At 57.1% G+C, this 23159-nt stretch overlaps 2 protein-coding genes across 10 annotated transcripts; one reads left to right on the top strand and one right to left on the bottom strand.

Annotated features, from left to right (window-relative positions):
* Positions 1–86: 86 nt before the first annotated feature.
* On the bottom strand, positions 87–6915 carry LOC149863775 (uncharacterized). Its single transcript, XM_090050176.1, has 4 exons — positions 6396–6915; positions 5097–5170; positions 1501–3932; positions 87–1287 (listed from the first exon to the last, which is right to left on the bottom strand). The coding sequence occupies exons 2-4, from the start codon at positions 5145–5147 to the stop codon at positions 1125–1127; spliced, it is 2646 nt and encodes an 881-aa protein (XP_089906302.1). The 5' UTR covers positions 5148–5170; positions 6396–6915; the 3' UTR covers positions 87–1124.
* On the top strand, positions 6915–23006 carry LOC149863774 (BAR/IMD domain-containing adapter protein 2-like). 9 transcript variants are annotated; one of them, XM_090050180.1, is made up of 14 exons: positions 6915–8072; positions 11660–11735; positions 11853–11939; positions 13850–13911; positions 14385–14456; positions 15545–15682; positions 17695–17847; positions 18680–18892; positions 19063–19306; positions 19875–20076; positions 20473–20544; positions 20775–20949; positions 21269–21309; positions 21724–23006. In XM_090050180.1, exons 2-14 carry the CDS (start codon positions 11705–11707, stop codon positions 21794–21796), a joined length of 1563 nt encoding a protein of 520 aa, XP_089906306.1. In that variant the 5' UTR covers positions 6915–8072; positions 11660–11704; the 3' UTR covers positions 21797–23006. The 9 variants fall into 9 exon arrangements, with proteins under 9 accessions (XP_089906306.1, XP_089906304.1, XP_089906305.1 ...); XM_090050178.1 differs by lacking the exon at positions 6915–8072 and adding an exon at positions 8356–8512 and having other exon boundaries at positions 18680–18838; XM_090050185.1 differs by lacking the exon at positions 6915–8072 and adding an exon at positions 8357–8512.
* Positions 23007–23159: the final 153 nt, after the last annotated feature.

Raw genomic sequence — 23159 nt, 5'->3', positions numbered from 1 at the left:
GCGGCTGAGGACCCCCCCACACACCCTCCCCCGGCATCGTTCCTTCCTCTTTAATTAGCCAAATCCGCAGTGATGCAGCGCAACAGGGAATTAGACAGGAGAGCTAACGGACTTAAGAGGTCACAGCAAAGCCCCCATCCTGGGTCCTCTTCACCTCCACCCCTACTGAAAACCCAGGTGTCCTACATTGAAACCCCAGGGGATCAGTGACTTTAGAAGCTAAAACTGCTAAGCAACTAACCTCGGGGGGGGGATTTAAGCATCACAGAAGGATGCAGCCAGGGGCTGTGCTCACCCTGAGACAGCCGCCCACCCTCCCAGGTCCAAGCCCTGTGGAAAATGGGCTTCAGGAAGGGGGCAGAAATGAGAGTGGGGCATGGGTTTGAGGCTGGACCTGATCTCAGCTCCACCACATCAAGCCGAACCCCCCTGGCTGCAGTGAAGCAAATCCAGATTTAAGTCAAAGATACACCGAAGCCTGAGCAGGGCCAGCATGAAAGAGCCAGGTTGGCACCCCTAGCCAGAAGCACACAAGGGAGGGCCATGGCAGGTCCCAGCCGAGTAACCAGGCAGGTGGCATCAGCCCAGAGGGAGGTTAGAAGTTGCACCTCTAGGGCTGTAGTGAGATAAAGGCCTGACCTGCTCTGCCTCCACCCCAGGCTGGCAGCAGTGTCAACAGGAGCAGAATCTGTTTCATCCTCCCCATGAATGCCCAGATGTACGCACACACAAGCCCCATCCTCCTACCACCGCACGTGCACACACAAACACACCATGTTTAGGATGTTGGATATCAGAAATAATGCCTGTTTCAAAGGTGTGCGCTGTACAGTGTTGCATACAGAACAGAATTCCCTAGCTCTGTGTGTGTCCCTGCCACCATAAGCCATCTGTGTGTGTAAGTGCGTGTAAAATGCTGCCCTCTACTGGAGGAGATCAGAACTGCCCAGCTGTATGTGTGTGTGTGCATATGCACAACTGCATGCACACACCCTCGCCCCCTGCTGGATGGAGCCACTCTGCTCCCCCAGGGGTCTTGATCCCTTTTTCAGCCCACCAGCAATGGGGCTCTCCTCTGACCCCCTCTGTCCCCATCCCAGCAGCTTGGCTTGGCCTGGTCCAGGCTACTTTATCACATCAAACTGATGGAACTTATTGGTGCTACCACCAGCATCCAAGGCCTCCCGCAGCTGGGTCCAGAACGTGTCTTCGGCATCAGGTTCCTCCGGCCAGTGCAGGTAGCTGTTCTGCTTCAACAGCTTCCTTAGGCGATGGTAGGGGGTGAGCCTGGGGAAGGGCAGGGCACAGTAACAGACATGAGACCAGGGCATCTGGAAGACCTGGGATATGTTCCCCACTCTGCACCCCCCCTCAGTAGCTAGAACCCCTGCCCCCACCACCATCCACCAGCTCTCTTGCCCCTTCCATCCCCCACCCAGCAGCCCCTGCTGGAGTAGCTAGGACCTGCCACTCCCCACCCCCAGTTGGGTTAGGTCTCACCTGTAGTTGGGAATCTCCTCCAAGAAGACCACGACCAGGGGGTCGTGCCCCTGATAGTAGGTCCGGGAGCAGGCCAACTGCATTTCCAGGGAGCACCACTCACTTTCCAAGTAGTGCATGCTCACCACGCACAGCATCTTGTGGCTATTCCTGACACCATTCTGGACATTGTCCAGGTAATAGGCACCCGGTGCAAAGTCCCTGGGCCCAAAGCACAGCTGGTAATGGGGCTGTCCCTCCTCCAGCTCCACCAGCAGCTTCTCCACCACCCATGGTTCATCCTGGGTGCAGCATGAGATATAGGCATCATACTGGTAGGCCTGGCGGTTCCTCTGCAGCCGGCCCCTGCCCCAGGCCCAGAGCAGGTAGAAGGTGTGCCTCAGTGTCCAGCCCATCTTGGCCTTTACCACAGAGCCCAGCATTGTCAGAAGGGTGGCAGAAAAGGTTGCCAGGAAGAAGAAGATGGCTATGTCCACCTTACAGAAGGTCAGATCCATCTTCTCAAAGCCCATCTCACTCAGCCCTGAACCCAAGCAGATGTAGGAACCAAGCAAGGGAATTTGGACATTGGGGTCACTGACAGACCAGTTCTGGAACCAGGAGTTCTCACAGGAGCAGGCCAAGGGGTTGTTGAAGACGTCCAGGTACCGCAACATAGTCAGGTTGCCCAGCAATGCCTGGCTGAGGTTCCTCAGCTTGTTTCCCCGTACCGACAGTCCCTCCAGAGACTCCATGCCAGAGAAAATGTCCAAGGGCAGGTCTCTGAGGGAAGTGCCATCCATCCTGAGCCATCGCAGGTGGCCCAGCCCCTGGAACAGCCCTGAGTGGAGGCAGAAGGGATCTCCCCTTTTAGGATAAATGTCAGAGAGATCCAGGAATTGGAGTCCAGCCAGCGGGGTGAAGGAGAGGTTGAAGAAGGCAGGGCTGGGGTTTTCCCTCAAGCTGAGGTTCTGGAGCTTAGGGAGGCCTTGGAACAGGTTGACTGGGAGCTCAATGGGAGGCTTGGGATCCTGGGAGCTGAGGTCAAGGGTACAGAGGCTGAAGAGATAGGTGAAGGGGGCAGACAAGTCTTGCTTGTTATAAGAGAACAGACGGTTGTGACTGAGGTCCAGAACCTCCAGGGCCTTGAGGCCAAGGAAGGAGCCCTTGGAGACCTTGTAGAGGTAATTATGGGCCAGGGAGAGTTGCCGAAGGGAGGTGAGGCCTTTAAAGGCCCATTTTTGAATGGTGAGGATCCTGTTGTTAGACAGCAGTAGGGTCTGGAGGTGGTTGAGGGGCTGGAAGGCAAAGGTCTTCACGTAGAGGAGGCTGTTTTCTCTCAGGTCCAGGAACACCATCTTACGGGCATAGACAAAGGTGTTGCGGGTGACTGAGGCCAACTGGCAGCCTTGGAGAAGCAGGGTCCTCAGGGAGGCCATGCCTAGGAAATTCTTCTTGTAGACGTAGGTCAGGTGGTTCCGAGATAGGTCCAGGAAGGTCAGACTGGGCAGGGGCTTGAAAAGACCATTCTCCAGCTTGGTGAGCAGGTTACGCCGCAGGACCAGTGTGTGGAGCTGAGCCAGGCCCTCCCCCCACTGGCTACCACTGAGCTGATGGATCTTGCACTTGTCCAGTGAGAGGAACTCCAGGCTGCGGAAGGTATGGAAGTTCATTTTGACCTTGTGGTTCAGAGGGGTGGTGGCTAGATCCAACTGGGTCAGGTTAGTACATGAGCCCAGCCAGGCAACTTGTGAGGACAGGATCTTGGAGTGCTTGATATCCAGGACCTTCAGTGCTGGGAGACCCTGTAAGACCTGGCAAGCCATCCCTATGTCGGACTCCAGTGCCGGGCACATGCTGGAGAAGTGCAGGGTTGTGAGGTTGGGCAAAGACAGCCCCAGGAGTTGGGAGATGTTCAGGTGGTTCTCATCCAGAGTCAGCTCCTCCAGGCTAGGTGCAGTGTAGAAGGAGCTGGCCACCAGCTGAGTCATGTTGTTGCGGGTGAGATTGAGTTTCCGCAGGCTGGACAGAGAGCAGTGGGTGAGGTCCAGAGAGACAATGTTATTGCTTCTTAGGTTGAGGCTCTTCAGGAAGGGCAAGGAGACCGGGCTGGAGTTCCGGCATGGGGAGGAGATCTGATTGGAATCCAAATTGAGGAGGGACAGGTTGGCCAACCCCCGCATGGCCATGGCCACATCCTGAAGCTGGGAGAGCTGGTTGTAGGCCAAGTGGAGCTCCTGGAGGCTACCCAGCAAAGCCAGACTCTCAGGATGAAGGGTGGCAAGGATATTGTGTCCCAGGTGCAGTACCTGAAGAGTGGTGAGTCCTGCCAGCACTGCAGGCTCCAGAGACGCCAACCGGTTCTGACTGAGGTCCAGTCGCATCAGCTCCGCCAGCCCCTGGAAGGCGCCAGGGTGGAGGGTGCTCAGCTGGTTCTGGTCCAACCGCAGCTCCTGGAGGTGGGGAAGGTGGGCGAAGGTGCTAAAGTTCAGCACTTGCAGGGCATTCTGGGAGGCATTGAGCCACTTGGTGGTGTTGGGCAGGGAAGCAATGGCCTGACTCAGCTGGACGATGCCACGCCCCATGCAACTGGCATAGTCTGGCTGTTCAAATGACAGGGAACAGTGGGCAAAGCCATAGGCCCCAGCGCCCTGGACACAGGCAGCCAGGAAGAGCCATCGGGCAATGGGGAAGGGATGCCAGTGAGGAGAGATCATAGTGGGGCCAAGGGATACGTGTGCCTTTGTGTGTGTGGACGTGTGTATATGCACAACCCCTATTGTTGGCATATGTGTGCATACATCCTTTGCTACGTGTGCAATCTCATGTATGTGCAGACATGCACACGTCCTCTACCATCTGCTTGCATGTGTGTGCATACACAACCATCTACTGTATGTGTTCTTAACCCCAACTGTGTTCAGCCCCTACTCTGGGTGTATGTGTGTATTTCTCTGTATGAGTTACACCCCTGCCTACCCTGTGTGTATGGACATGGTGAAAATGCACAACAGTCTACAATTAGTGTGTGTGCTTGCACAGTCTCCTGTTCTGTGATAAGGCACTGTCCCCTTGTGTCTGGTGCATGGGTGTGTTTCCACCCACAAAATCCCCTACAGGGCATGTGTGTATGTGTGTGAGTGGGGAGGAAGGTGTGGGTGTCTACCAGCAAAATTCCCTACAGTGTATATGTATGTGTGTGGGGTGGTTCTTTCCACTCCCACAATGCACACAAACCAGTGCACGCACACACTGTTGTCTCCTACTGTCTAAACCAGGGGTTTTCAACCTGTGGTCTGTGGACCCCTAGGGTTTCGCAGACTATGTCTAAAGAGTCTGCGCAAAAGATAACTGTGATCAAAAGCAGGTGAATACCTACACTTAGAGTTCAAAGGGGTCCGCACCTTCATTCAAAATGTTTTAGGGGTCCACAAATGAAAAAAGGTTGAAAACCCCTAGTCTAGACCTCCCCAGCTACACAGGTCAGTGGCCACTGTGGGGGAGGAGGGGGGCTTCTGCCTTTGCTTCTCCCCTGCTTCTGTGATTGGTGGTTCAAGCAGGACTTGCAAAAAGGAAAACCTGGGAAAATCCTTTTACGCTGGGCAAAATCTTCTTACTGGGGCTGCAGGAATTGTCTGCTCATTGCTGGGGCAATTGAGGGCTGGCATGGCCAATCCTAGCTTGGAGAACCCTGCAAGGACAAAGCAAATCAAAGTCTAGTCACTAGTGGTTTAGAGCAAGGTGGGAGGCAAGAGGCGGGGGGAGCCAGGACTCCTGGGTTCTCTCTCTCCCATCTCCAGGAAGGGAGTGTGGTCTGGTGCATCACAGCAGGAATCCCCGCTCCTCTCCCAGAGCTGGCGATGGAGATCAGGAGTCCTGGCTCCCAGTTCCCTCCCTCCCTCCTCCCCATCTTACTGTGCCCTTTGTGGAACCAGTCACTTCCCATCATCACTTCCTCTTTGGCAGTGTTGAAATAATAGTCATTGCGCCAAAGGGTTCCAGTCGCACCCAGTTAATGACTAGCACTAGGTTAGGTCAAAGCTAAGCACTGCCAGTCCTGGTGAGGGGGGAAGTACTGGGGGGGTGGGGGAGCAGCAAGGCCCTTTTCCCTCCAGGGGATGCCAGCCTCCATCCAGCCAACAGACTGGCCTCACATGTACAGTGGGTTACTGGGCCTCAGCCCCATGCCCAGTCCCAACATTACAGCTCACTCCACTTCACCTGAGCACTGGCCACCCCCCACTCCAGCCACAGACACCAGGACCTAGGCTCTGCGTGCAGAGAGGGGTACTGATGGGGTTGCACGGGAACCGCTGTGTGCGCACGTGTGCACTCAGAGGGCTGTCTGGAGAGAGGTGCATGGGGGTAGTTGTTGGAGGGGCCACGGAGTTCAGTGTGGGGAGCGTGGTTGTGGGGAGGTGAGGGGGTCTGTGGGGCAGGCTGCAGCTGAGGAGAGCTGTGTGAGGGATGGGGGCCAGCTGTGAGGGGACTTTGAGGAGGAGCTGTGGGTGCCACAGGGACCTGGGGGTTCTGCTGTGTGAGGGGAGCTGTCTGTGTGGGGAGGCTGTCCGAGCAGCTATCTGGGCCCATGCTTGTGGGGCACCATGGGAAGCCACAGGGGTCCCAGCTCTGCGAGGGCAGCCGGCCTGCAGTGCTGGGGGGACATCCTGGCTCCCGGCACCGGGATCCGCACCTGTTGGCCACCCCAGAGGGCCCCCAAGCCCCGTGGCAAAGCAGCAGCTTCTTCCTTCCCAGAGACAAAAACGAAACCAGCTGCAGGCAGCCCTCCCTTCCCCCGGCTCCCGCATCTCAGGGGCCTGGGCGCCTCCGGGCAAGGGGCTCCCAGCTGCAGCCTGCCCCGCCTGCGGGGTGGCGACCAGAGCCCCCGACCCCTGCCCGGCTGGGCTGGCTCCTACCTGCCGGAGCCGCTCCGACCGCGGCGCTTCCTCGCCCGGAGGCGCCGCGCGCTGCGTCGCGCTCACACCCGTCTCGCGGGCAGGCGAAACTCGCGGCCCAGCCCGGGGCTGCCGCCAGGGGGCGCTGCCGGACACCTCGCGGGCAGTGCAGCCCCGCGGGCCTGGACGGGACGGGACTGCCTGGGCCGGGGCTGCGAGGCGCAGGGCGGGCGGCAGGGGGCGGCCCGGCCCCGCCGCTCAACCCAGGTTCGAGCCCCCGCTGCGGCCCCGCGGGAGGCCTGGCCCCGGGCCCGTGGGAACGCGGCGCTGCGGCCCGGCTCCAGGGCCGACGTGCCTGGGAGCCCAGCCAGCCCGGGGGAGGCGCTGCCAACGCGGGGCCCAGGGGCCCTGTGTGCGGAACGGGGGGAGCGTGGAGGCTGCCGGCACGTCGCGCACAGGCTGCAGCCCGCCCCGGAGCCCGCGGCCTGGGCCTGGGCCTGGGGCTGGGGCTGGGGCTGGGGCGGAAGAGCTTTGCCGGTGCCCCTCACTTCCTGCCCCAACGCCCTGCCGGTGCCCGCTCTGCTGTCCCACCCCTCAGCAATACATTGCGACGCTACATGGACACGAACGTACTCAGCTAGGACAGCGCCCCCGACAGGCCCCGCCCTTCCCTGTGGCCTGGAGCCCCCCGAGCCTCGGGAAGGCGCTGGCAGGCGCACACCAAACTGTCTGGCCAGGAAATGCGCGGAAGAATAACCCGCTTTGCCGCAGGCTTCCAGACGCCCTCCGGGGCTCGGCACGGACGGGAGGCGGCGAGCGGAGCCCTGGCGCCCGGCCCGCAGCTGCCCCGCGCCGAATTTAGGACGAGGGGGAGCGTGATGGCAGGGAGACCCCTAGCAAGGCTGCTTCTGCCTCGGTCTTAGTTCATGACCAAGACAGCAGCCCCCGCACCGGCACCCAGGGATATTATGACCGGATTGCATGACCAGCATCGCGTTACTACAGCTATTATCTGTTTCTATCACTGCTTATTATTATTGCCACTATTACTATTATTACTATAATCTATTATTTTCTATTACTATTGTTACTTATTACTACTATTCCTACTATGATCTATTATGCATTAGCTATTACTATTATTCCTATTTATTACCATTATTGTTGTTATTATTACTGTTGTTTATTGCTACTACCATTACTGTTGCTATCTATTACTGTTATTATTTATGTGCTATTATTATCTGTGATTGTCTGAATAGCTGCAGTATCCACCATCACTCGCTGATGAACGGATGCCATATATTGTCCATTATTGTCTATTACTGTTACTATTATTACTATCCTCGGTTACTATTACTATCGCTATATACTATTATTATTCTTATGATCTATTATTATCTATTACTATCATTACTAGCATTCAGTATTACTATTATCTACGTCTAGTATTATTGTTACGATTATTGACGATTATGACGATAATAATAATAACAACAACAACAATATCCTCATCCCTGCTGGGCCCACTAATCTCTTCTAGCGTCAGACTGAATTTCCTGCCCTCTGGGTTCATCTCCGATCACCAGCAAGCTGCAAAGGGGGCAGCGAGAACAGCACCCCACCATCGGGGCAATAGTGCGCCGACGTCCAGCAAGCCCCACCCACCCCGGGCTGTGAACGCGCCGCTGGCCCCACGTGAGTTAGGAGCGAGGGGCGCCGACGGGCGGCGCCGCAATCCCCGATCCCTTGCTCGAACCAGCTCCGGCAGCAGTCGCGGATAGGAAACATTTCGTGGAAAAGGGTGCAATCCATCTACTCCTGCGTCTTTAAATATGGAGATGAACCAATGAGGCCCCGCCCCTTTTTGCTAATAGAACGCGGGGGAATTGGAAGGGGGGTCGGAGCGGCCTCCTGATTGGCTGGAAGTTTCTTTTCATGCCGGAGCTTTGGAAAGTGATTTGTTTGGGCCCCGCCCCCCAGCTCCCGCCGTACGGCCCCGCCCCGACCGCAGGGCAGCGCCGCGCCGCGCCGCGCCGCGGACCGTCCGCTCTGCCCGGCCCGGCCCGGCCCGGCCCGGCCCTGCCACCATGTCCCGCTCGGACGAGGTGAACCGGCTCACGGAGAGTGTCTACCGGGTGAGGCCGGGCGGACCCCGCCACCGCCTCGCCTCGGCCGCCCCCGCGCGCCTCCCGCCCGTCAGGTCCCCCCGCGCCCGCGCCGCTGCCCTTCCCCGCCCACCCCGCCGCCTCCCGGCCCCTTTGTTGGAGGGAAGGGGGGAGAAGGGGGGGAGCCTGTCTGCCCGTGGCAGGGAGGGGTGTGGAGGTGAGATGGGATGGATGGAGAGGAGTAGGGGTGAGTGGCTGGCTGGGCAGTGAGTGTGTGGGTGGGTGGATGGATGGGTGGATGGAGGGGAGTAGGGGTGAGTGGATGGATGGAAGTGAGTAGAGGTGGACAATGGATGGACGGAGGTAGATAGTGGGGAGGGCCTGGGGATGGATGGGAGTTGGCAGGGCGTGAGGGGACAGGCAGGGGCACAGGTGAGTGCTGGTGTGCATGTGGGGCCGGGTTATTGGGCATGTGGGGATGGAGCAGTGGAACGAAGGGGGTGTGTGAGGATGGACAGATGCACGGACAGGTGGGTGGCTGGGAAGGTCTGTGGGGAGAGAGAGCTGGCGAGCAGGTACGTGTGGGGATGGGCGAGGTTGAGCATGGGATGGGTGGGGGAGGAAGAGAAGAAGGAGGTTTTCAGGGGCTGTTGGTAGATGGTCAGGTATGTGTGGGGGGGATGGAGAGACAGGTGGCAGCCTGGTGTGCATGGGGATGGATGAGGAGTGGCAGTGTATGGGTGAGTGCTTGTGGGGAGAGATGGGTGGATGACGGTGTGTGGGGGATGGATAGAGAGATGTCAGTTTGTCAGACAGAAAGATAGGCCCTCGTCTTCCCTTTCTTTGCTGTTGAGGCTGTTTTCTACCCGCACCAGGGGAAGGCTGAGGGATGTGCATGTGTGGGGAGTTGGTGGGTGGTGGTGAGTTACCCCAGACTGCTGTGGAGCCAGGCTGGGTACTGGGGAGCTTCTTGAGTACTTCTTGAGGTTGCACTGCCACCAGCTGGGATGGACACCCGTCCCCTTGACTCCCCTCCCCATGACATAGTGGGTGCCAGCCATGTGGGCTGTGAGCCATGGTGGGTGAGGGTCTCAGGCTGGGCACCAGCACCCCCAGGGGCTGGCATAGGCACTGGAGCTGGCTGCTGGTCTGAATGTGGTGGGGTGTAACTGATGTTCCCCTTATGGGAGTATGAAGTTGTGGAGGAAGGGAAGCAACGGTTGGAGTGAAGATGCCTATGTGGTATGTGGGTGGCTCTCCCGCTAGGAGCTGGAGCCATTGCTATGCCCTCAAGGCCGTACCCTCTTGCGGTGCAGTGGGTGCAGCACAGTTCTTCTGAGGGGATACGTGCCTCACAGGCTTGGCTCGTGCCATTGAGGGCTATTTGGGTTAGAGTTGTTCTCAGGGAGGAAGGGAGCTTCCAGCCTCCTCATCCAGCCACCCCTAGATCTGTCTATCTCTGTATCCCAAAATGTCTCCTCCTATGTCTCTAGCCATCTCCAAAACCCCCATTTCTCCCTCCCTTTCCCCATCCATCTCCACATCTCTAGGTCTGTCCATCCCTAAACACATCCCTCCATGCATCTATCCATTTATCTGTTCCCAAATCTATCTGCCAGCCATCCCAATGTAGCTCATCTATCCATCCATCTGTCTGCCATCCATCAGTCTACACACCCACTCTGTCTGTCTGTCTGTACGTCTCTCGTCTGCCCAGATTTTCCTGGGTGGGAGGCTGCTACCCACCTATTCATGAGATGGCTTTTGCTACCTTTCTGCTGTGAACTGCTCCTTCTCAGTCCCTTTGAGGCAATCCCCTACCTTTCCCAACCTGGTCTGTGGGCTCTGGTTAGTTGCTCTTTAAATGACCCCCCATGCTAGCCCTGGCTCGACACTCTCAGCTGACCCAAGGCTGGGGAATTAGACCAGGCCGGGCTGCAGTTTCTGGCCAGATTAGATTCCTTTGCAAGGCTAAACCGTTCCCAAGGAAACAGCCTCCAGGAGCAGAGCTGAGAAAGTTCAAGCTGTGCTAGGCAGGCCCCTCCTTGGCCCTCCCCAGGGGTGCTGAGGTGGCAGAGAACAGCCCCAGCAAGGGGGTGACTTAGACACACCCCTACCACACCTCAAAGGGCTCAGTGGTTTCATGATATACACTGTATGCATCTGCCCCTCCATCCCTCCACAACACCTCTAATGAACCATCCACCCCCACATACCACCTCTATCTTTCTGCTTCCATCTCTTCCCCACCCCCATGTCCCCTCTGGCTTTCTGTGTTTCCCCGTACATTCCTCCATGCATCCCTAGAGCTGTCCTGTCCCTGTCCACACAGTCCTGTGGCCCCTGTGGGTGGCACTGTAGGTCATGGCTCACTGCCCCATGGCTGGCTCCTTGATCACCATTGTGAGCTTTGAGTTGGGCCTGCTGTACTGTTATTGTAGGGTCTTCCAGGAGCACTGGGCTTTTGGCGGGATATAAGGGAGTCATGGCTGTTTAGCAGAGGGTGACTCAACCTAGCTTTCCCCATCCTGTCTGCACTGCAGCAGTCTTGAGGCTGGTTTAGCCCTGGTTTAGACACAACCCTGGTTTAGACACAAGAGCTTTCCCATCTGACACTGTCCTAAGGTGATGGACCCCAGCATCTAGGCACTTAAGTGCCTTGCTTTAACCCACTAAGACCCCACTCCCCTCCCAGAGCTGAGAGAAAATCCAGGCATCCTGACTGCCTTCTTCAGGGATGCTCTTCTTGGGGTCTTCCCCACCAACCCAGCATTCCCTGACATGGCAGTACATTTAGGCAGGCAATGTACTTGACCTGGCACTGCTTCCCCCTATGTGCCACCCTCTGATGGGCTTCAGCCAGTAGTGCCCAGCACCCTGAGGGTCAGACCTGAGGCCCTTCCAGCTAGTCAGGTCACTGGGACCAGGCCTGGTGCAGAGACCTGCCACAGCTGGACCTGTCTGTGCCTGCTAGCGACTGGGGGCAAAAGCAGCAGATCTCGGCACAGTGTCACTCCTGGGAACAATGATTACACACCAGGATACTTTGGTGTGACATTATGCAAATCCAGGCACCCTACCCCTGCTTTAAATGGCTCCCAACACACCCCAATGGTTGCATTATAGCCCTGACCTATGCCATGAGATTGATAGTCTCCCTTTTGCTGCTTGCGGCAGGTGATCCTGGACCAGTTCAACCCCAGCCTAAGGAGCTTCGTCACAATGGGAAAGAGTTACCAGAAAGCGCTCTCAGGTAACCCCTGCTTTCCCTGTCTCCACACCTTAAGCCAGCCAGTGCCCCCAACCAGAGGCTGACATCCTTGGAGGGGACAGACTGTGTCTGTCACCTGACGCATCTCTCCCCCTGCAGGGGTGACGGTCGCAGCCAAGGGCTATTTTGATGCCCTGGTGAAGCTGGGGGAGTTGGCCAGTGATAGCCAAGGATCCAAGGAGCTCGGTAGGTGACAGCCTCTCACAGTAGTCAGGAGTGTGTATTGGGTCTGAACCAGGCCCTTGGGCCCACGTGCTTCGATATTCTACTCTCTCCCTGCTCCAGATCAGCTGCAGGGTCCATCCAGCCCTCTGGTTAGGCCTGCAGGCCCATCCAACCTGTTCTTCCCTCTCCCCACTGGGCTCCAGGTCTTCGTGCTGGGGGTTTCCTGCCTCAGGAAGATGCTGTTTTCCTGATGTGAGCCCTGGTTTCCGGCCCCCACCCCCTGGCTTGGCCTGTGCTGGCAGGGACGATTGACTGGGGGAGGAGGGAGGAAAGGAGACAGTGTCTCCAGCTGCATTTCCCCCAGCCCACCCCAAGCGTTCCCAACCATAACTCAAGGCTCAGACATGTGTGTCCCCCCAACCCCAGCTCACTTAGCAACTGCCCCCCCATCCAAGATTTGAGGCAGGGGTGGAAATCCAGTTTTAATCTTCTCTTCCCTGAGATCTGCCTCACCAGCCTTTCCCTACTCGACTTCCCTGGTCCAGATCCCAACTCGTGGACAGGGGCTGAGCCAAGGTGGGGCAGATCGAGGGCCAAAGGCAGGACTATCTGAGGGTGAAAGGGCAGAGTCAGAGCCCTGAGGGAGGGACATTGTCCCTAGTATGCCTTCTCTTGGGGAGGGAGCATGATGGGAGTGGGTGAATGGGTGCCCAGCAGAGAGGGAGAGCATCTGCGATCTGTGTGTACAAACTGTGTGTGAAAGGGAGAGTGTGATGAGTATGCATCCAAGTTGTAAGAGAGAATTGTGGGCATGAGCATGTGTGTGATGGCACATGCAAATCATGAGGCAGTGTGTGCAAACTGAGTGAACAAGATGAGTGTCTAATGTGTGTATGTTGTGAGGCAGTAGACGCAGGTGCGATATGTGCAAACTGTGTGGGAAGGAGGAGGGGAGAGGAATGTAGATTGTGAGAGTGGGTGCGGAAATTTGGAAGTGTTTACAATGTGGGTATAAAGGATGAGAAGCTGTGTGCACATGCCCCTGGGTGTACAAATCATGGGGGTACACAAGTGAAGGGTGCATAGAGCAGCCTGTTTGTGTGTGCTATATTCATACACAGGTTTGTTTATGTCCACATGTAAATAAATTTGTGTAAAGTGTGAGTCTGTGTGTGAGAGTTATATGTCAAGTGTGAAGTGGCACTGGAGTGTAAGGGTAGTAGCAGGTGGAGGCTTGGGGGAATTCTTGGGTAGTGTGCGTGTGGAAATGGAGAGTGTGTAGTTGTGTGAGAGCTCTGTGTGTTTGGTTGTGAGCATATGCTGCAGAAGGTCTGTGTGTGAACTCTGCCGCCTAGTGAGAGTTTGTGAGAGGCCTGCAAATAGTGAGAGATATGTGAGAGCAGAGTGGCACAACCTTGAAGTATGTACCTGCTAGTGCAGAACATGAGCTGGAAGTTGAGTTTCTTATGTATGTAACACCGTGTGTGTACCAGGCGGGGGGGGCACAAGGAGTCCTCACATGTGCCAGGTGTATGTCATGGGAAAACCACAATGCACTGAAAAACACAGGGAGGGGGGCAACTCCACATATGTACAAGGTGAGTGTATGCCAAGAGAATATACGTGCATATCATGTCAGGGAGCTGTGCATGTGAAGTGTGTGGCAGGGTGGGATGCCTCCATGTATGTGCTATATGTGCGCAGAAGTGCTTGTGCATAAGCTGCTTGTGTCCATCAGACAAGCACATGGGTGGATGGTGAGCTGGTGTGTGTGGGACTGTGTCTTGGTGGGGGAGGTGAAGATGTGGCTAATAGCCTGGGGGATTAACTGGGTACCAATAATCCCATTTGGCTGCACACAATAGGCCTCTTCACCCACCCAGGGATTATGGAATAGATTAAAGCCCCCTCCTTGTCTCTCCATCCTGCAGGTGACACCCTTTTCCAGATGGCTGAGGTGCATCGCCAGATCCAGGTTCAGCTGGAGGAAACTGTGAGTACTGTTGTCCCCTCTGCATCCCACTGCGCAGGGTGGGAGGGGAGGTCTAAGAATGCAGAGAGGGAGGCTTGGTGGTGCCCCAGTGCCTTGTGGAAAGGAAGCATAGCAATGCCCCAGTGCATTGTGGCATCTTTGTCAGATTACCATGGCCGGCCATGCTCCAGTACATCGTGGGAGTATTGCCAGGATGACATGGCCATGCCCCAGAGCATCACAGGTGGCCTGGCATTGCCCCTATGCACTATGGGAGGAGCACTCCACTAAGGCAGCAAGGTCTGGATGGTGATACCCAAGTGTACTGTGGGTGCTGCTTACCTATCACACTTCTGCTGACATGCAGCCCTAGGACTTGTAGCCTAGCTGCAGGGACTTGGCTGGGGATGCTCTTAGAGCCAGGCAGTGTGGGGATGGGCTATAGATGGGACCCTGTCTTACACTCTCATTCTGTCTCCATGGGTTGGTCTCAGCTGAAGCTTTTCCACTCGGAGCTGCTGTCCCAGCTGGAGCATAAACTGGAGCTGGACATAAAGTACCTGACGGTGAGCATGCTCTCCATCCAGCCCGTGATCCAGCCTCCCTTCAGCCATCCCTTTTCCTCACTTATCTACCAGCATCCATCTGTCAAGCCCCAACTCTTCCTTCATCCCTCTGCTTTTTCCCACATCCTCTTTTCTTTCTTCCTTCCCATTTCTCATCAGTGTCTGAGGGCTTTGCCTTTGGTTGGCCACAAGGTGCACTTCGCCCACTGGGCCTTCTGACACACTCCATCCACTTCTCCCCTTCGCCTCCCAGGGGGGCCCTTCCCCATCTATCTTATTTCACCATCCAGCACCCTCTCTCCCCATGGCAGGTCCTCTCTTGGCCCTCCCTAACCTCTCTCGCATGCCAGAACCTTCCCTGTTCTGCCCATGACAGGGTCTCTCTGCCCTGCCTGCTTCCTCTTTCCCCAGTTATCCTCTTCTTTTGTGCTCTTTGGCAAAAAAGCTGCCCTTAGGTAAAAGGAGCAGACACACTGCCATGTATCAGGGCCACGTCTGGGAGAAGCCATCAATTTCTGCTTTCAGCTAGATCCTTGATGTAGAATACTGTTGTAGATCCTGTCACTTTGCAGTCCTGGCCACAAACCATTGGGGGTCCCTTATTCCTTTCCTCATGTTTCTGGGTTCTCCCAAAACTCAACAAGCTCTGACCATGAGTGTTAGAGGCATCCTCAGAAATGGTGGTGGTGGTGTTTGTATTACAGATGCATTACAGTTGGAGAAATGCCCTGGAGCTAGGCATAGGTCTCCTGGGCTGGTCTGGTCATATACTGTGCATGTGCTAGATCAGTCCCTAGAGGCCCAGACTGTAGCTCCCTCAGCCATGGTGCCATCCATGGTACTGCAGTGGGGAAGCACTGTGGGGCACGAGGCAGTGACCAGGCCTCTCTATGCAGGAACAGGGTCTTCTGGTGGCTTTGGATCTGGGCAACACACAGTGATTGAGATCAGGTCCCCTTGCTGTGCTGGGTCCCCATACTGTGGGGCCAGACAATGGTCAGGCCTGGCTGAAGGAAGGAGCAGTCCCTGCTTACAGCTGCAAGGGCTTTCCAGAGGAGCTCAGCCTACTCCATGGTTTCACCCCTCAGGCCACGCTGAAGAAGTACCAGAGCGAACACCGCGCCAAGGCAGAGGCTGTCGAGAAGTGCCAGGCTGAACTGAAGAAACTGCGCAAGAAGTGCCAGAGCAGCAAGAACCCCCAGAAATACGGAGATCGTGAGGTGCAGGTGAGGGGGAGGGCAGGGCAGCAGGATGGATGTGGTAGAAAGTGCCATGGGGGAACACCCAAGGGAATTCCTTGTGCTATGCATTCCCCCTTCGGAGGCCCTGGCTGAGAAGGGAAAAACTCTGGAATACAATGGGATCACCCAGCTCCCACAGGAGAGTGAGGTCCCCACACCCAACCCCTCCTACACACTCACTCACTCACTCTCTCCAGATAGAGCCTTCCTGGCAGGATGTCAGTACCAAGGGCCTACAGAAGAGTTTGAAGGAGCTGGGAGCTCCCCTCACAGCCAGTACTGCTGCCCCACAGCCTCCCATGGTAATCATTTTTGGGGCTGGAGTGTCCTGGAGGTCCCCCACAGCCTGCTGTCCTGCCAGCAATGCCCCTGCTAGGGATAGGACAGCAAGGAACTCCCCACCACAGCCATCTTCTGCTCCATGGCACCCACTTGCTACAAGAGGCTGGTCTTGGTGTCATTGGAGAGTGCTGGATCCTGGGCACTAAGATGCGTCTCTGAGGGGTTAAAGACTTTTGGGGTAGGGGTCTGCCATTTGGGGTAGGGGTCTGCCATTTGTGAGCTCTTGTGCACGGAACCCTAATCCCAGCCAAGGAGCTATGGAGCCACAAGGGATGGCCACACAGACACATCCCAACAGACGCACAGCACAGACAGTGGTGCTTTGGGTCCCTGGGGGACAGATGGACTCAAGCACAAGTCCCATGACCTGACCCACCCACACAATGACACATTGAAACCAACACAGACGTACATGGATCTTGTCACAGTGCAAACACATGCATACATACCAGGTCTTTTTGTACACCAGGGATGAGCAGACACATGCCCACACAAACTGTGCCCTAGTACACACCAGAGTAACACAGGTTTTGATGCAGACAGATGGACACACACACAGGCATCCTGTTCCAACACTGAGTGACACGCGCACACAGATTTCCAGTACTGATGGGTGCACACGCATGCCGCAACTCAAAAGATACCCAAAATTACATGCAGAGAAACAACCACAGACAGAGATGTTCATGCATCCAGTCCCAACCTAGACAGAGATGTTCACACAAGCCCACACAGAATGACACACACAACTGGCAGGCACTGATGGATGACGTACCTCCTGTCCTGACAGACTCAGACAGACATGCCCAGAATGACACACATACGAACTAACAGCCAGAGACTAACGGATGCACACACATCCTGTCCTAATTCAGACAGACAGATGCACTCAGACAGACAGTCATGCAAAGAATGACACCCAGAAGAACTGAAAAACGTACAGATACACATATGTGCACACTGTCTGTCCCAACACATGTGCACATACATGCACACTCTTCAAGTGTGTGCAGGGCATTGACCATGTAAAACCTGTGGGGGGTCTGGAAAGTGACTTTCCCACCCCACCACCGTCCAGCAGCCTTCCACCCTGCCCTCCGCTCCCTTCCTCCTCCTCATTAAAATGTCAGGCAACCGCTCCCCCAACAAACCCCTACCTTGGCTCCAGAAAGGCCCCTTTGTCGGCCCCGTTGCTGAGGCAACCATTACTTTGGGATCACGGCCTCTGTTTTAGAGGCCAAGGGGGTGGGGGTTGGAGAATGTGGGGGGGAGCTAAGGGGGGGATGTGGGTAACCCTTCCCTTGCTGGATCCTGCTGTTGGGGTCCAATCTGGGGTGACTGGAGTCTGATGGGGGTGGTACTAGGTTCTGATCCAAGGAGCCAAAAATATAATAGGGAGCAAGTGTTTGATATGGGGTGACTGGTTGTGACTTGATAGGGTTATTTGGGGTATGGGTGGTGTCTCCAGTTGTGGGTCAGGATCTTATAAGGATCAACCATTTAGGGGCTGGTGACCCATTTATATAGGATGTGATGCAGCCTTGGTATGAAGGCCCAGCTGTGATGTGACAAGGTCTGATACTGGGGTGGTGCTGCCCTCCACAGACATACACTCAGGCTGATACCACCTCAGGACTGTTTTCTCTCCCCTTCAGTATGTGGAGGTGCTGAGCACTAAGCAGAGCGAGCTGGACCGCTTTGTGGCAGAGGGATACAAGGCAGCCCTGACCGAGGAGCGCCGTCGGTATTCCTTCCTGGTTGACCGCCAGTGCACCGTCTCCAGACACTTCAGTGCCTACCATGCCAGGGTGAGACTGGATCTCTCCAGTGCAGGGAGCTACATGCTCCATAGCCCTCTGCTGTGTATCCCTCTAGTCCCACTAGTGGAATGCCTCTGACCCATGAGATCCCACCACCTTCTACTGAGCAGGAGTAAATGGAGCTGAACATCCAACACCCTTCCACCAAGGATCTCTCCATCCCACCAGATCCCTCTGCCAGCTAATGAGAGAAGCAGGATCCCCTATATCCCTCCATCCTATGGGATCCCTCTGCCATCTTAGTGAGAGTGCTACACATCTTTTATCCTTCTATTATGTGGCCCTCTGCCCTGCATTGGGTGGAAGGGGGAGGATACATGCCTCACTGCCTCCATGCTGGAACAATGAGGAGAGGACTTTTACCCCGTATCCCTTTTACCCTGCACCCCATAGTGACCCCATCTTCTCCCATCTGTGAGGGTTGTCCTTGCAAGGTGCAGTGATACAAAGTAAAATAGTCCCCTCTCTTCCTCATAGGGAGGAAGGATACTGGAAGGGGGCTCCCCTCTCCCCCATGCTGTCTTGTTCTACCCTGTGAGGGATCCATGAGGGGGGCAGCGGGAACCCACAGTGTGTGAAGAAGACCTGGGTAGGGGCAAGGGGTGGCCCAGACCCTACTTTGGGTGGGGTACAGGACAAACCCTGTAGGGTAGGGGGGAGCTTTTTGGGGTCTCCCTTTGGTTGTCACCAAGTGCAGTGAAGAAGATAGGGAGAATGTGGGCTCCATGGTGGGGGTGGCATCCTAGTGGGCACATGGGAACAGTGCAGGCCCCTGGCCCCTTGCCTCTCCCCACCTCACCTCTTTCTGGTCTCCCCCCAGGTGAAGGAGCTTTTGGGTACCAAGCTCCCTGCCTGGCAGCAGTCCTGCACACAGCCCACACGCCTGCCCGAGCGTGCCCTGGCCCTGGTGAAGCAGACAGCCAACAGCCCCACTGCACCCACCATCTCTGAACCGCTGCCTGCTGCCAAGCCCCTGGAGGTGCCCCCCAAGCTGGCGCCTCTGCTGGGGGGCGGGGGCCTGGCCCTCAACCATGTATGTTTGTGCCCACAAGAGATAGCAGGGCAGTGAGCTCCAGTGGGAAGTCCTGCCTGGGCTCTTGCATCTGTTCTCCTAAGAGCAGAGCCCCCAGGGCAGTGGCCTAGATGCCTGGGTCCCACCCCAGCATGCAGAGTGCCCCCTCTTATGCCTTTTTCCCTCCACAGAGTGCCTCAGTGCAGGAAGTGACCCCCCTTCCCAATGGAGACTCGCACCGCACCCGGGGCTCCCGTGACATGGGGCACCCACCCCCCAGTGAGCCCGTCCCCACCGTGCCTGGCCTGCTGTCCCCACAGCCTGCCCAGCCCATGGCTGACCAGACCCCACTGCTGCCCAAAGCCAGCGACAGCTACTCCTGTACCCTGCCCATGCCACGGAAGGCATCCACAGAGACCCGCCTTGCCACACTGGGTAAGTGTTTGACCTCCCACTCTATCCCTGCCAGCCCAGCCCTGGGCTCCCCCGCCCCACCCTGCCTCACTCCTGACCCACAGCCCCTTGCCAGCCCAGCCAAGCTCAGAGCAATATGAATGCTGGTGGTGGAGTGGGGCAGGGATAGCGGGAAGCATTGAGCTGAGGCAACAAACCCATCTCACACAGTGCAGCCCTGCAACCCTCCCCCATCCACGGGCCCCTGTTCCCCACATCAGGCCCCCTTTGTGGCTCAGTGGGGGACTTGGTAGGAAGAACTGGCCCCATTTCAGAGGAGGTGCCTGGCCCTATATCCTCCCTTCCCCAGGTTCAGGCATCCTCCTCACATTAAACCAATTCCAGATCTTGCTCTGGATCTCATATCCTGGAGTGACGTGGCAGGGAATGAGATGGGATTAGTCAGGGGAGGAAGGGGGAGACTGACTTCTTACTCCTCCCTCAGGAGTCGGTTATCACCCATGGGTCCCTGCCCTGAGCCCTCCAGGGGGCCCCTCCAGTTCTGTCTCCCCTCAGCCCTCCACTGTCCCCACCCTCCTTTCCCCCACAGCTGAGAACAAGACCCTGCCGCGGATCGGGCCCCTGTCAGTGCTGCCTGCCCGGGCTGAGAGGCGCCGTGTCCAGGCTCTGTTCTCCCATTCAGCCGGTGAGAACAGCACCCTGCTCAACTTCCAGGAAGGGGACGTCATCGTCCTACTGGTGACGGAGGCACGGGACGGTTGGCACTATGGAGAGAATGAGGCCACCCACATGTGAGCACCGCGGGGCAAGGGTGGGGGTCTGGGGATGTCAGGTGCAGTCATCCCAAATGGATGCCATGTCCAATCATCACAGAGGGCAATCTGGGGGCACTGAGAGAGTGAAGTCTTGGAGGTGTGAGCCTGGGGCCCTGCTAGCAGTGGGTGCCACCTGATACCAGCTCCCCAACCCCAATCCATTGGGGCTGGACAGAACACAGGCAGTTTGATCCACTCTGTCCCTGTCTGTACGGTGTCCCTGGGCCAAGGGTCCCAACTCCCCTGGACAGGGCCAGAGGCAACGGAGACCCTCAGCCGTTGGTCGCACTGGGCTGGGGCCGTGGCCAGCCTCCAGTGGGGTGAGGGGAGGTCTTGACAGATGTCCCCTCCTGCTGACCTCTTTCTCCACAGGAAAGGCTGGTTTCCCTTCTCCTATACCCGGCCCCTCACCCTATCCGAGACCCCTGAGAAACCCCACGGCAGGTGAGCAGGGCTGTGGATGGGGGGCAGAAGGGAGCAGATTAGTGCTGAGCTGGGTGCTGATTAGGTGGGAAACAGGGATGGAGCTGGGGGTTGGGTGCGGAGGCCTGAGGGCTAGCATGGGCAGGGGTGAAGCAGTTTGGTGATGAGCTGGGGGGAGGCTCAGGGGTCTGTGGGGGAGCAGGCTGGGATACAGAGGCTCCCTGGAAACCCCTCGTCTCTCCTTCCCCTAGTTTCCCACTGAGCAAACTCAACAGCAGCAGCACAGGGAACCTGGATAAAGTAGGGAGCTCAGCCCCCAGCCCAGAGGGGGGCCGCAGCAGGGACCCCCAGGCCTATGCCCCCTCGCCTCACACCAGCACCTTCCGCCAGCGCCCCTACAGCATGATGAACCCCGACCTGTCACAGGTATGTGGAGCCCTGCATCACCCTTTGCCGCACCTCAGCACCTTTGCCTGCTGCCCCCTGGCAGCCTAAGATGGCATTGCAAGTGTCTGATCTTGCCTGCCAACATACCCCTACCCCCATTCCCTGACTGCTGTCCCCTGGTGGCATGTGGTGGCATTAGCGTGCCTGACCTGTGACCCCACCCTGCATCCCCACTTTCCAGGCCCCCTGCCTCTTGCTGCCTCCTGGTGGTGAGTGCAGTTGTTGCAATTCCAGTTCAGCCAAGCCCAGCACCACCCCCCACCATAGACTAATCAAATTCTTTCTTTCATCTTTCCAGTTAGCTAAAGAATTTGGGACCCCAAACTCCTCCCCCTCCAGGTAAGAGCAGTGAGCCCCACTGCCCTCCCCCCTGGCAGGATGCATCCTCCTAGCCTTTCCAGAAGGACTCAGTACTGTAGGGCACCAGTGCTAGGACTCGCCGCCCCTCCGGCCACAAGCCACCAGCTGCAGGACTCACCCACCTGTCTGATCCCCCTCCTCTCTCCCCTGGCCCCTTTCCAAGCCCCTGCCCCTAGACCTGGCGCTAGGCACTACTACCAAAACTTTCACCGTGTCCTCCTCCCTGCCATCCCTCCCCAACCCCCATGTTGGCACCAGTGGTGGAGCTGACCCAGGACTCAGCCCCCTTCCCCAATTCAGCTGCCCAGGCACCAGTGTCAGGACTCCCACGCTGCCCCTTCCCCAAATCCCTTGCAACCTGCTGACCCCACATCTCCCGCTTTCTCCCCCCAGGACTAACCCCTTCGCTCACGTCAAGCTGAAGCGCACGGTGACCAACGATCGCTCAGCCCCGCTGATCCAGTGAGACCCCTGGCTACGCCCCAAGCTGTAGTTGCTCCTTGGCTGGGGAGCTAGTGTCAGGAAGGTGCCCTCCCCACCCCTACCCCTACCCCTACCCCTACCCCTACCCTGCCAGGGCAAGGACCAGGGCCTGGCACAGCCTGGAGCCAGTGACTCACAGGCTCCCTCCAGTGGCCAATTTGTGGAAGTGCCTGGGCTGTGTGGCTCAAGACAGGAAAGCTCTGGGCACAGAGGGTCATGGGTTCAAATCCTGCCAGGACACCTGCAGGGGGCAGCTGGGGTAGGAGCAGAAGCTCAGGGTGGGACGGGGAGAAAGAGAGCGAGCAAGAGGCTACTGGGCAGGTACAGAGACTGTGACAAAGAGGTAGAACAGAAGGGCAGGTAGGGAGGGGCCTGGTGTAGAGCTGCCCTCATGGCCAGACCAGGAGGAGGGGGGAGCCAGAGCATGTGGTGAGGTAGGAAGGAAGGTGCAGGAAGGAGGTGGGGGCAGGGACTGCTCCCAGACACAGCGGCTGCCCCCTACAGGTAACTAGGCATTGCCCTGTTCCACCCCCTGGGATGATTGCTGTGGGACTGTGCCTGTCCATCTGTTCCCCACACTCATGCGCCATCTGTCCGTCCATGTTTTAAAGCCCTCTGTATAGCTGTCCATCTGTGTCCTCAGCCATCTCCCTTCTACCTGCTGACCTGGCCATCACCCTGCACCTTCTCCAGTTGTCATCTCCACCCATGCCCCTCTAGCTTCTCTCTCACCCCACGCGGTACTGGATGTTCCCCCAAGTGCCTCCTCCACCCCCTCTGGGCCCTATGTGGCCCTGTCTGGGCTATGGGTCAGGGACCCTGCACTTGCAGAAACTCACCCTGAGCACTTCCTTGGGGCAGGGCTGTACCCCCTAGCTGGGTACCTGGGGCAGAGGGGATGGAGGGAAACCCCCAGACCTGGGGCTTTGATGGCCAACAATGAAATGCCCCTATGTAGGTCCCTGTCTCAGCATGAGTGGTACATGTCCCTGCTCCCCTCTCCCTGCCCCGGAGGAAAGAGCACACTCTGAGTTGTGTGGTGGGGAGATGCACATGTGCTGCTGCTGGAGGGGATGTGCCCTACCCTGTGCATGTGCAGCCAGAGACTGAGGCTGGTGAGCCATGTACATATCTATGCATCTTGGGAAATACTGCATCCCATCCTAGGATTAATAAAGACTAATTTAAACCTCTCCCTGCCATGGGTGCTCACCGTATCAGAAACTCCCCAGAACTTTGTGCATGTGCACATGTGCACACGTGTGTATGTGTGTGTGCATGTACAGGTGCACACGTGTGTATGTGTGCGTGCATGTGGCGAGAGAGAATGCTGAGCTTCCAGTGCT

This window comes from Crocodylus siamensis, chromosome 5 (genome assembly GCF_052110815.1).
Source record: "Crocodylus siamensis isolate JL-2025a chromosome 5, ASM5211081v1, whole genome shotgun sequence".
In the NCBI taxonomy this organism is placed as follows: domain Eukaryota; kingdom Metazoa; phylum Chordata; order Crocodylia; family Crocodylidae; genus Crocodylus; species Crocodylus siamensis.
The sequence above is the reverse complement of the archived record's forward strand: the minus strand, read 5'-3'. Positions and strand labels throughout refer to the sequence as shown.

What these genes read in the sequence shown, in the direction of transcription:
- LOC149863774 (XM_090050185.1), top strand. Translation starts at nt 8,465, where the DNA reads ATGTCCCGCTCGGACGAGGTGAACCGGCTCACGGAGAGTGTCTACCGG. An exon ending in CCTGAGAAACCCCACGGCAG is followed by an intron (nt 20,545 to 20,774) that starts GTGAGCAGGGCT and finishes TCCTTCCCCTAG; the next exon opens with TTTCCCACTGAGCAAACTCA. An exon ending in TGAACCCCGACCTGTCACAG is followed by an intron (nt 20,950 to 21,268) that starts GTATGTGGAGCC and finishes TCATCTTTCCAG; the next exon opens with TTAGCTAAAGAATTTGGGAC.
- LOC149863775 (XM_090050176.1), bottom strand. Translation starts at nt 5,147, where the DNA reads ATGCCAGCCCTCAATTGCCCCAGCAATGAGCAGACAATTCCTGCAGCC. An exon ending in AGACAATTCCTGCAGCCCCA is followed by an intron (nt 3,933 to 5,096) that starts GTAAGAAGATTT and finishes CCCCACCTCCAG; the next exon opens with GAGCTGCGGTTGGACCAGAA. An exon ending in GAGGAGATTCCCAACTACAG is followed by an intron (nt 1,288 to 1,500) that starts GTGAGACCTAAC and finishes GCCCTTCCCCAG; the next exon opens with GCTCACCCCCTACCATCGCC.